Source organism: Polistes dominula, unplaced genomic scaffold (genome assembly GCF_049000335.1).
Source record: "Polistes dominula isolate Pdom_NZ unplaced genomic scaffold, Pdom_raw_medaka contig_23, whole genome shotgun sequence".
In the NCBI taxonomy this organism is placed as follows: Eukaryota; Metazoa; Arthropoda; class Insecta; order Hymenoptera; family Vespidae; genus Polistes; species Polistes dominula.
In genome coordinates, this window is record NW_028300963.1 from 2,679,010 (window position 1) to 2,692,038 (window position 13,029).

General features: G+C 26.7%; 1 protein-coding gene across 10 annotated transcripts in view; it reads right to left on the minus strand.

The window, feature by feature from the left end:
* Nucleotides 1-13,029, minus strand: part of heph (polypyrimidine tract-binding protein 1 heph) — a 407,327-nt gene that overhangs the window by 34,871 nt on the left and 359,427 nt on the right. For all 10 annotated transcript variants that reach the window (XM_089172852.1, XM_089172851.1, XM_089172860.1 and 7 more), the window contains one exon: nucleotides 4,523-4,660. In XM_089172852.1, coding sequence (XP_089028978.1) covers nucleotides 4,523-4,660 — 138 coding nt within the window. The remainder of the gene's footprint in view (nucleotides 1-4,522; nucleotides 4,661-13,029) is intronic.

The following is a 13,029-nucleotide window of genomic DNA, read 5'->3' on the forward strand; positions in this document are numbered from 1 at the left end:
AGCACGGTTTACAGATCGTCAGTAATTTCTTAAGTACTGGAAACATTTTTTTTTATTTTAGAAAAATTTTTAAGTAGAAGAAGAAGAAATAAAGATGACGTTCAACGTTAAGCTACGATTAAAAGTTGTACGGTCAATTAGTATAATAACCGATGTTAAGACTAATAATAGTTGACCAACTTACATCAAAGATACAGTCAGTTGTATCAATATTTTTTTTTGCAAAAAAAAAAAAAACAAAAAAAAAAAGGAAAAAAAGAAAAATAAATCATATCTCGAATATAACTCGTCAAAAAGTTTACGAATATTTTGAATCTTAGTGAAAGTAAACAAAATTAATACAGTCGAATGCAATTCAATTATTGGAACAAAACAAACCACCCCTTTTCTTCTCCCTCTCAACCCCTCTTTCTCTTGATTGTTACATTCCTTAGAACAAGTTGGTAAAATTCTTCAACAAGACATTCTCAAGGCATTTAGCTAGGTAAACTCGGCCATTTTCGAACAGCGGAAAGTTAAATACCGTGATGGAATCTTTCAAAGAGAGAGAGAGAGAGAGAGAGAGAGAGAGAGAGAGAGAGAGAAAGAGAGAAGAAATTCCTTCTCTCTTCGTCGTTGAAAGGATCGTAGTATACTAAAGAATATAAATACACCCCTCACATCCTCTTTTAAAGTGCATTTAGAAAATTATTTATAGAATATTAACAAATTAGTTACGACTTGTTAATAGTCAAAAATTATTGCTTTTTTTGTTACCTAAAATATTTATTATAAAAATATACGATACAAAAAAAAATATCACGTAATTCGTTTGCTAAGGGTTGAATATTATTTTTCATATTTTTAACAATTTTCAATTAAAATTATATTTAAAATTATATATATATATATTAATATATAATATATAACAATATATATTAAATAATATATAATATTTATTATAATATAAATAAATATAATATTAAATATTTGTTATATTAATTAATTAAATAAATATTATATAGATTATAATTTATATTATAATTTCATTTAATTTAAAAAAAAATCTAATCTTCTTCTTCTTTCTTTTTTTTTGCTTTCACTTCAAACTTTTCAACAGTTCAACAGTTCTAAAAAAAAAAACCTCTAAATCTTTTTTTTCTTTCTGTTTTTTTCCCTTCCATTTTTCCCTTTTATTTTTCCTTCATCCCTTTAACTATAGTTTCGCCAAGTAAACAGAATCGAAAGACCAACAACGTTGTGAGACAGTAATGGTTAATCTCACTATTTTCTATCTCTCTCTTACTCTTAGTAGAATCTTCTTCTTCTTCTTCTTCTTAGGAAGCTTGGGATCAGCTAAGTAGTATAGGTCGATGTACGCGCAGCCACGATACAACACACTGGTTATACTACTGTCTAGTGAAAAATGCACGAAAATCCGGGTAAACTTTATCTATATACGCTTAGCCAGCACAAAAGTACAATATATATATATATATATATATATATATATATATATATATATATATATGTGTGTGTTTATATGTATGCGTGTATGTATGTATGTTTTATACTATCCACGACGACTTATATACAATACATTTATGTTTCCTTTTTCTTTTTCTGTAACTTTACGTCAAGACTTTTCTATTCTGTGTAAGAAGAAGATGGTTTTTGAAATATCAATATATATATATAAATTTTGAATCATTCTAGTAACATGCTTTTTCATTGGTCAAAATATAGAAATAAAAAATAAAATAATTCAAAATAATAATTGTAAAAAAGTCAATTAAAATATTATAGGATTTGTCGAATGATTTTCTTTCTGTACTACTTAATAAAAAAGAATATTATAATATTTTAACATATTCAAATAAATAAATAAAAAAAAAAAATAAATATATATATATATATATATATATATATATATATATATATATATATATATATATATATTATAATAAGTATGACGAATAATAAAGAATTAAATTAATAAATAAAATTTAATTAATAAGTTTAAAGATAATGAAATTATAGAAAATACGATTTTGCAAAAGTAACATAAAACACAATAATAAAATATAATTTAAACAATAATAGAAATTAACGATTATATCCTATTTTACTTTATTAAATTATACTTTTAAATAAACATTAATAAATACATTAAATATCAAACGTTACACATTAAACGAATATTAATTTTTTTTTTTTTTTTGATATGACCCTTAAATAAATGACGAGTTACGAACAAAAAAAAAAAACAAAAAAAGAAAGAAATAAAGATTAATTTTTCTTATCTATACACAAACACATATATATATTTCATTTTTTATAAGAGCCAATAAGCATCGTTGGATTTAGCACGTTACTCGACTTCGAGGCAGACTTAATCTTTCAAGCTGATTACAAGCCTTGCGAGCGTGTAAATCCGTTGTAGTTGTTGCACTGATGTACCTTTCCTCTTCCTCCCTTCTTTCTGGTCAAGCCCTTTTCATCCCTATCCTCATTCATCCCCTGTTTCCTTCCTTTCTATCATCCTCTTTATCATTCTTTCTCTTTCTCTTACTTTTATTTTACTCTCTATTCTCTTTCTTTCTCTTGTTCAGTAAGCCTACTTACGCAGACTAACGCAGCCAATCGTCGACTGTACTAATCCAGGAATGTTTTCCGGCTAGATCCATTATCGGCTTAAGACCAACTCACTTTATATCTATCTATCCATCTATCTATCTATCTATCTCTATCTCTATTTCCTATCTCTGTCTTTTGTCTCATACTACATCAAATGGATCACGTTCAACAACGTATATAACAGATTTCTCTTTCTATCTTATCTGTATCTAGATCATTCCTCACTTCCTCACACTCTCAATTTGTACCCTTACGATCCTACCAATCAGATTCTACTTCTACCACCATTATTAACCTATTCCAACCCTAAACACACTGTTAATTCTTGTATTATTCTGTCACTAACATATTACTTTGGAAATTAAATTAAAAAAAAAAAAAATGAACAATAGTAGTAGGATGAAATATTTTGATTTTTTTGTTTTATATAAATGTATATGAATATAATATTATATTTATTAATATTAATTTATAATTATAGTAAATAAATTAAATTAATAAAAATTAAATTATTGTTAATTAATATTATATATAGTACTATATCTAAAATATAGATATTATATATAATTTATATTATATTATATATTAAATTAATGATAATTAAATTAATATTAATTAATATTATATTATCCCTATAATTTATATAATACCATATCTAAAATATAGGTATTATATATTTAATTTATTTAATATTTATATTAAATATAACATAATATTATATATAAATTAATATATATATATATATATATTAATATAATTAATTTATATATATTATATTATATTAATATAATATATAAAAACATTATTTGAAATAATCGATAATTTATTACAGTAACTTTGAAAAGCTAATAGTTCAATGTAAATTTGTTAAAATAATGAATAAATAACAGAAGTGTATTTTTTTAAATTTTAATTATAGTAATAATTGTAACTAGTACACTTTATCCTTTACTTAAATTCAATCCTTAATTTGATGTTAAATTAATTATCAATTAAATAATAAAATAATTCATCGTATTCATCGTCAATAATATCGTGAAATGTGATTCTTTTCTTTTACTTCAAATAAATAATTATGATCGAAATAAATGTAAATAATATGTATGTTGAAATTAATGAAAAAAACAAAAACAAAAAAAAAAAAAAAAGAAAAGAAACAATAATGTTAAATGAACATTTGAATAGTTATTCGTGAGTTTTGAAACAAGTAACATCGTTACTCTTGCAAGGATTCCTTTTGACATTCTACACCGATAAGAAACTTTATTTCTAGTAACATTAACAATATCGGACGCGAGAGTTCACGGACAATGATTCATCGTTGTTGGTCACTACGGACAATTAACTAACAGAAGGAGAAGAAAAAAAAATAAAAATAACAAAAAGAGGATGAAGAAAACTCGGTTGAACCATCGGACAAGTTTAACAAACGATCCTAGTCTCTGATACTATTACTATTACTATTATTACTATTATTATTACTATTGTGTATTTTCTTTACTGGTTGAAAATAACAAGATTTGTGATAACAAATAATTCATGTAAAAAATGATATTTTGGGGCTAATAAATAAATTGTTTCAATTATTATTAATAATAAAATTAAACCTATTGATAATTTGTATAATTAATTATTTTTAAATATATATATATATAAATTATTTTAATAATAAATAAAAATATAAATTAATTAGGGTACGTTGATTTAAATTAATTAAATAAAAGATAATTATTTTTGAATATAAATGAGATAATATTTATAATTATTATTATTTTAGAGTTATGAAGAATTTAAAAAATACTAAAATATAAAACCAGAAGTGTGTTAAATGGAAGACTGTTTTGTAATAAGGTGTTTAACGTGTAAATTAAAAATTCTTTTTTATTATAATTAATAGGACACTTACCTGATACAATATGTCCAGGGATATTGGATAAATCATATGTTCTACGATTACTCTTAATACTGTGTTCGGTCCACCTTGCGTTTCGGCTTGAGAGGAAACTTGATTTTGACCTGGTATCGCAACTTGATTAGATGAGTTCTGTAACACACACAAAAAAAAAACGAAATCATTAGTTCAAAGTTTGATTTCTTTCGTTTTTCATTTTTCTTAAATGAAGAATTAATAAATATCCTGTCCTAATAAATTTAATAAATGAGACAAAAATCAAACAACACATTTTATCATTCAAATCCAATGAAATAATCGCATTAGAAAACTAATATTTTATTTATGAATTTTAAATTTTACCAAATTTTTTGTTCTTTTTTTGTTTTCTATCGATCCTCAATATGATTATTGGAAGTTTATTCAAATATTATCCGCACACATACCGTGTAAATATTTAAAATAATAATAATAATAATCTCCTTTCCAGTAAATAATTCGAATTTTTTTTCTACGAATACATCGCATGCAATCATAAAACAATATACCACATATTTATAATAATAATATTTTATAATAAGAATAATAAAATAATTAAACGTTATATAGAAGATAAATTTTATTATGAAAATTTATTTGTAACGATTAATTCGATGAAATAATCCTCTTTAAATTGGGTTGTCAAATAATATTGGAATTATTTTTGTTAACAAATTTTGCTATTCAACTATATTAATATATCTTTATATCTTTTTCTTATTTCTTTCGGTATTTTTATTTGTTATTTTAAAATGAAGAAAAAAAAAAGAAAAAAAAGAAAGAAAAAAAAAAAGGAAAAGTTAAAAGGATGTCATTTTTATCAGCTGTCGCTGCTAAGAGTAAACCCTAGGCAAAGTAGACGAGAAATATTAGCATAAACTACACGAGCCCGTTTTTAGTAAGGAAAGCTTAAAAAGGAACTCGCGATGCTTCGAAATTTCAATGTAAATTAAAACGAATTTTATTCCTCTTTCTCTCTCCTCCCTTCTACTCTCTTCTCTTCTCTTCTCTCCTTCTATCTCTTTTTTCATTTGTTTTTTTTTATTTTTTATTCACGAATACGTAGTATAAAATTTCTAACGATTTTTCATTTGAAAGAACAAAAGCGAACGAACGTTCACTCGGAGTTCGCATTTGTTTGAAAAAAAAGAGAGAGAAAGAGAAAAAGTATGTTTGTGTGTGCGTGTATGAAAGAGAGAGAGAGAGAGAGAGAGAGAGAGAGAGAGAGAGAGAATATATTTTAAATACATATGTATATATATGTAATGTTGAACATAAGTATTTGAGTCCAGATTAAAAAACAAAAAAATAGAAACAACTCTTTATATTGAAATTATTTTATTTTGTTTCTTTCTTTTGAGTATATCTCTCGAATCTAAAAAAAAAAAAAAAAAAAAAATAAAAAAAAAGGGTTTAGATATAATAATTTGTTCGTGTAAAATTATGGAATAGTTAATTAGACGTATTCGTATTTTTTAATTAAATATTCTTTTCAACCATTATATTTTCTTTTTATCATAATTTTTTTTTAGAGAAATACATCAATTTAATTTTATATAAAATATAATAATTTTATATATATTATTAATTTATTATAAGTATATTATAATATATAATAATATATGATAATATACTATAATAATATATTATAATATACTATATATAATATTAATATTAATAATACTATTAATTTATATTAATATTATTATATATAAGATTATTATATTTTATCAATAAATCTTATATATATATATAATTATTTAAAAAATATAATTATAAAACTAATTAACATTTCAATGATAAATTAAATAAAAGTTGAATATAGAAAAATCGTATTTAAATTAAAAAAGAAAACTTTACAAATACAAAAATAATAGAAATTTCCAATATTTTTGTTCGAAACTGTTTAAATACTTATATATATATAATGAAATTAATCGAAAAATTGAAAACAAAGAGAGAAAATCGAATGGGTAAACACGGAATTGCGGTAGAAAAGGTTACTCTGAACTATAGTCAAAAGAACTGGCATGAAATAATTTAGCAATCGAAAGAGATCTGAACCCTAGGGAAGGGGTATGTATGTATGTGGGTGGTTGGTATCGATAAAAGCTCGTAACAATGGCATGGGGGTTGAAACAGGCACACAACACCATGATCATTTCATAAACGAAGTAGTAACACACAATTGTACGGGTTTCACGATTGTTCATGCGAAAATTGGAAGGTGATTTCAAACTGAATTACCGAGAATGGCAACCACAGTTAGCTTTGGAATGTATGCTTGTAACTAACCAACCCCCTTCTCCCTCCTCGACCCACTCACTCCTCTTTTCTTCATTCCACATATAACCCCTTTCTCACCCTTTCAACTATTTCTCATAATTCATTTCTTCGTCCACAGTTATACGTCAGTGTTTTATTGTATAAATATTTATTCGTATGAATTTCAATGTTTGTTTGTGTAACATATTACTTTTAGTGTGTATATATGTATGTAATATGTGTAATAATTGTATAAGTATGTAGAGAAGTAACGTATGTGATTTTAAATGTGTATGGATACGTGTATATAATTGTATGTATGTAATATATGTAATAATTGTGTATGTATGTACAAGTAACATATGTGATTATAAATGTGTACATATACTCGTGTATAATTGTACGTATGTATGTATGTATGTATGAATTTAAATACAATACGTGCAAGGATGCACGTAACTACCATAAATGTGTATGCACATGTGCATAATTGCATACGTATATGTGTATGTATATATATGTTATAGATGTATACATAATTGTGTAGATGTGGGTGAGTGGGTGTAGATGTATATGACAGTATGTGTTAGTTTATACATTTTAGTTAACAAAAAGGGTCAGGAAGAACATTTAATGGTATTGTTTTGTCAGGCGTGGCCAATTTGGCTTTCTGAATTTTTAATTCTACAAACGAGCGGCAAACCATCGAGAGATCGAACGGAAGCTGTTGGACACGACCAAGCTCGATTAATATTGAAATTCAATCGGTCACTTCATCGGGCTTCCTCCCTTTCCTCTTTTCCTAATACATATATAGGTATATGTATATGTATATATGTGTATGTTAATATGTATATCATCGATGAGTAGCAAATTGAAACTAATAGATTCGTCGTAACGTCAATAAAAATAATTTCATTTTATAATTTGTTTTCTTGATAGTTATGGTTGAAATATTTTATTTCTTTTTATTATTTTTTATTGTTTCTTTTATTTTGTTATTATTTTTAATATGAATTTTCTATACGTAATGTTTGCATAAAAAATTAGTATAGTTAGAAATGAATGATTACTATTATTTTATTATTAATATCTTAATGTCTGCTTTTCATAAAAAATAAAAAAAATAAAATAAGTATTAATTAATTAATTAATTAGTTAATTAGCGAAACAAACAATCAATATTGCTATTTTATAATCATTGATAAATTGTTCAAAATCATTAATACACTTTCGAATTTATATTCATTTCCGTACGTGTATATATTTTCTCGACGTAATATCCAATTAGAGTATGTATCATATTTGTTGTTTCTGTTTAAAAAAAAAGAAAAAGAAAAGAAAAAAAAATAAATTAACGAATCAATTTAACAATATCGTTAAAAAAAAAAAAAATATTTGATTTTGTTACAAATTAATGAAACAATTTATCGATACCGTTATTGGAGTATATATGTATATATACGAATAGTATTTTATTACCAAACACAGATATGTTTTTTCTTGTATCTTTTTTTGTTTTGTTTTGTTTTTAAATATAATATCCAATTAAAGATGTTTCCTTTTGTTGTTGTTACTATTAGAATATTAACGAATCAATTAATCAATATCGTTAAAAAGAATAATTATTATCTCTCATGTATCGAAGCTTATTGGTTATCAGATACTTGTAATATTTTTTATTTTCTTTGGTAGAAAAAAACAAGAATATATATATATATATATATATATATATATATATATATATATATATATATATATATATATATAAATTTTTTTATTTTTCTAAATAAAATTTAGTTTCACCGAAACAAAATTAATTTCAATAACATCATAAACTTTTTATAATTCAACCACGATAGAAATAAATAATTATACTTCAATAAGGTTTATTATTTTATATATGTAAAATATTTATATATATTTATATTTATAATTATTATATATTTTATTTTATATATATAAATATTATTTTATTTTATACTATTTTATATATTATATTATATATATATATATATATATTATTATAATTATTATTATATATTTATATATAAAATTTCTATAATGTATTTAAATTACGTAGAAAAAAAGAGAAAGAAAAAACAAGATGCATAGAATATTATATATTCTATATAAATGTAATTCTTATATACGTGTGACAAACAAAAAATACATATACATATATACAAAATTTGTATATTATGCAAAAAGTGAAAAAGATAAAGATAAAGAAAGAGATAGATAGAAGAACACAAGATTAATGGGCTAATAATTTGAATAATACGTGGCCCATTGCTGAGCCCATTAATCGGCCAATGATCAATACACAATTATCGGCCGATGAAAACTACCATTAATGGGCCGATAATAACTGTCGGTAATGGGCCGATAATAAATGCCGGTAATGGGCCGATAATAAATGCCGGTAATGGGCCGATAATAAATGCCGGTAATGGGCCGATAATAAATGCCGGTAATGGGCCGATAATAAATGCCGGTAATGGGCCGATAATAAATGCCGGTAATGGGCCGATAATAACTGCCGGTAATGGGCCGATAATAAGTACCATTAATGGGCCGATAATAACTGCCATTAATGGGCCGATAATAACTGCCGGTAATGGGCCGATAATAACTGCCGGTAATGGGCCGATAATAAATGCCGGTAATGGGCCGATAATAAATGCCGGTAATGGGCCGATAATAAATGCCGGTAATGGGCCGATAATAAATGCCGGTAATGGGCCGATAATAAATGCCGGTAATGGGCCGATAATAAATGCCGGTAATGGGCCGATAATAAATGCCGGTAATGGGCCGATAATAAATGCCGGTAATGGGCCGATAATAAATGCCGGTAATGGGCCGATAATAAATGCCGGTAATGGGCCGATAATAACTGCCGGTAATGGGCCGATAATAAGTACCATTAATGGGCCGATAATAACTGCCATTAATGGGCCGATAATAACTGCCATTAAAAAAAAGGTCAAATTTACGTTTTTTTTTGTAATTTGTCCACCATTTTTTTATTTATTGATAAAATTTTTATATAAAACTGTCACTTTGTAGCTAAAGTCATACAGAATATAAAACCATTTTACTTTTATGTTTCAGGTAAGCCATTCTCAAGTTCTGATGGAGCTACCAAAGCACTAAAGTTTTAAGGTGTTTTTTTATACTACTGTTTTTGCAATAAAAAATTAATTAAAATGAAAAAATAAAAATTCATTTATATAGTTTAAGACTCAATTTAACAAACCCAACAACTTTTAGATCGATATCTTTTATAGTTTTCTTGGAAAAAATTCGCGAAAATTGCCTTTTTTTTAGGTGCTCAGAGTAGAAGGTCCCCTTAACTTAGCACAATTTACAAGTCCCTTTTTCACTTGTTCGAATCTCAACGTTGTTTCTCTCTCTCTCTCTCTCTCTCTTTCTCTATCTCTCTTTCACTCTCTCACCCTTTCTCTCTTCCGTTTTATCTTTTTTTAAATCATTCATTCGTTTTTTCTCACGATCGAACCATCAAGCGACGATTTAATTTCCTGAATCCTGCCGGAATCAGGACGAAAGTTAATGCGCGTTAATTAATCGGTGAAAACGCGACGAGCCAGATCATTGGCGCCTTTCTCTCTCTCTCTCTCTCTTTCTTTTTTTCTATCTCAAAAATAAAAAGAAAGAGAGAGAGAGAGAGAGAGAGAGAGAAAAGAAAAGTGAAATTTTTTTTTTATCTCGTTTAAGTCAAAGATTAATTTCGAAAGTTGAAAAGGTGCTTATACGATCCGATTTTTTCACTCCCACTTCAACTAACCCCCTTCAACCCCCTCACCACCGCCCTTTTTCATCCTCTTCAAATCTCTCTCGTTTTCTAGTTTCTTTTTCTTCTCGCTTTTTGATCCCTTCACGACTTCTCTTCTTCCTCCTCCCACAACCACCCACCCATTCACCCATCATCATCCCTTGTGATCCACCCTCTCTACTTTTCTTTTTTATTTCCTTCAACCCTGGACGGATTTTTCTCGCAGCAATTAGTACGCAATAAATTTTCTAACGCGTACGAGAGCTATAAATTCGTCGTGGTTGGTTGGTCCACCACCCTTACACCCCCGCGTTCGTTCATCTTTTCTTCTATCGTAAAAGAAGAAGAAGAAGAAAAAAAGAAAAATCTAATAGGGGTTTGGTGCAGAAGAAGAAAAAGAAAAAGAAGAAGAAGAAGAAACGAAAAGTTACGAAAAATGTTCTCTCTCCTAATATATGTGTTTGTATTATATATGTGTGTGTGGGCGTGAGAAAGAGAAAGATAAAAAATAAAATAAGGAAAGGAGAATTGGGGATAGAGGCTGAGGGGTGAGGAGGGTGGTTCTAGTTTTTCGTCGATTTCGTTTTGTTCAAGCCATTCGTTTTCTTCCCTTTTCCCTTTTATTTTATTTTATTTTTTTCAAGGTGGTGCCGCCAGACGTCGAAAAGAAAATCGAAAGATTCTTCGAGTTCTTTTGGTCACGGCCAAAGAATACGAATCGTTTTCAACATAGAAAATATACCAACACCATCCCACACCATCTCACTCACCCCAATTTCAGTCGACTACCATGCAGTTTCCTTTCCCTCTCCCACTTCTTCTATACCGAAAACCTACCCCCTCTCGTTCTTCTCTATTTCTGCTAACCTAACCCCATTTTCTGTAGCCAAGTACCCAGAGGGATGCTCGTTTCTTGTTCATTCCCTTTTCGTGTTATCTATTATGTATAGAACATTCCTCAGGAATTGTGGTATAAGAAAGAAGAAGAAGAAGAAGAAGAAGAAGAAGAAGAAAAAAAAAAAGATGGAAAGAGAAATATAGAGTAATAAATGTGAAGAATTGTTTCCTCTCTTACTTTTGTGTAGGTATATGTGGTGTATGTGTGTAGGGGTTTAAATTTTAAGCTCAAAATAATTTTTAATCGAAACAATTAATAATTTGTTTGATCATATCAAACGTTGGTATAATAAAGTTCAAAATTGCAATATCTGTGAAAGAGGAAGAATTTTTTTTCTACGATGACAAATTGACAATAATATTTTCTAAAAATTTTATAATCTATATATATATTTTAAAATAATATTTATACATTAGTTATATTTTATTTAGTATATAGTTATTTTTTTATATTTTATATTTTAATATATATTTTTGTTATTTTATATTATATATATATATATATATAAAATACTAATTTATATTTTATTATATTTTACATATATTTTTTTTTAATATAGAAAATTACAAAATAATAATGGAAAATTTCTATATATAAATTTAATAAAAATTAAATTGTAAAAAACTAACAAAAAATGTGACACAAAATTTTACTATAATACTATCGATTTAATTCAACCTAACAAAACATCTCAATTTTATTTTCAATGTAAAAATCTCGAAAGAGATTGTTTTAACTCGTATAGAAATAAATTCTGTTAGAAAATCTTCCAATAAAATAAAAAAAATAAAAAAAAAAAAGAACGAAGAAACTATTAAACGAAAAGAGAGAGAGAAAAAAAGAGAATAAACAAAAAAAGAGAAAAAAAAGGAAAGAGACAGATAGATAGATAGAATAATATAATCCACGTTTTCTCGAGAAAGTTTAACCAAAGAATTTTCTCTCTCAAAGAATAAACTTTAAAGAGAAAGAAAGAGAGAGAGAGAGAGAGAGAGACAGACAGACAGACAGCGAATGAGAGAGAGTGAGAGTAAGAGAAAAGGGATGATTCAAAGTTGTGTTCTCTTTCCTTCCTTCTTTACGCACTTTCCTTACACGAATATAGTTGAAAAAGGAAGAGATTGGCATATATATATACATAGTAGTGTACATATAAGTGTATGTGTAGGTGTAGATGGGTGTAGGCAGGGTAGATTCTAACATTGAGATCATTACTTTGACTATGCAACAGCAGCACTTGCTAGCAACGCTTTCAAGGGAGTGAAATAACTACTCTAAAGGGTACTTTCCTATCTCCCCCTCCCCCTCCTCCTCCTTCTCCTCCTCTTCCTCCCATTTTGATAGCTCGGCCTGAAACTAACGGTGAGTGCCTGGACTGAGAACATTACCATAACCTACCATTACTCGTTGCCACCGATGCTCATGTTAATATCTTTTCTCACTATCACTATCACTATCACTATCTTTCTCTCTCTTTCTCTTTTTAATACACACACGCACATATACATACTATGTGTATTC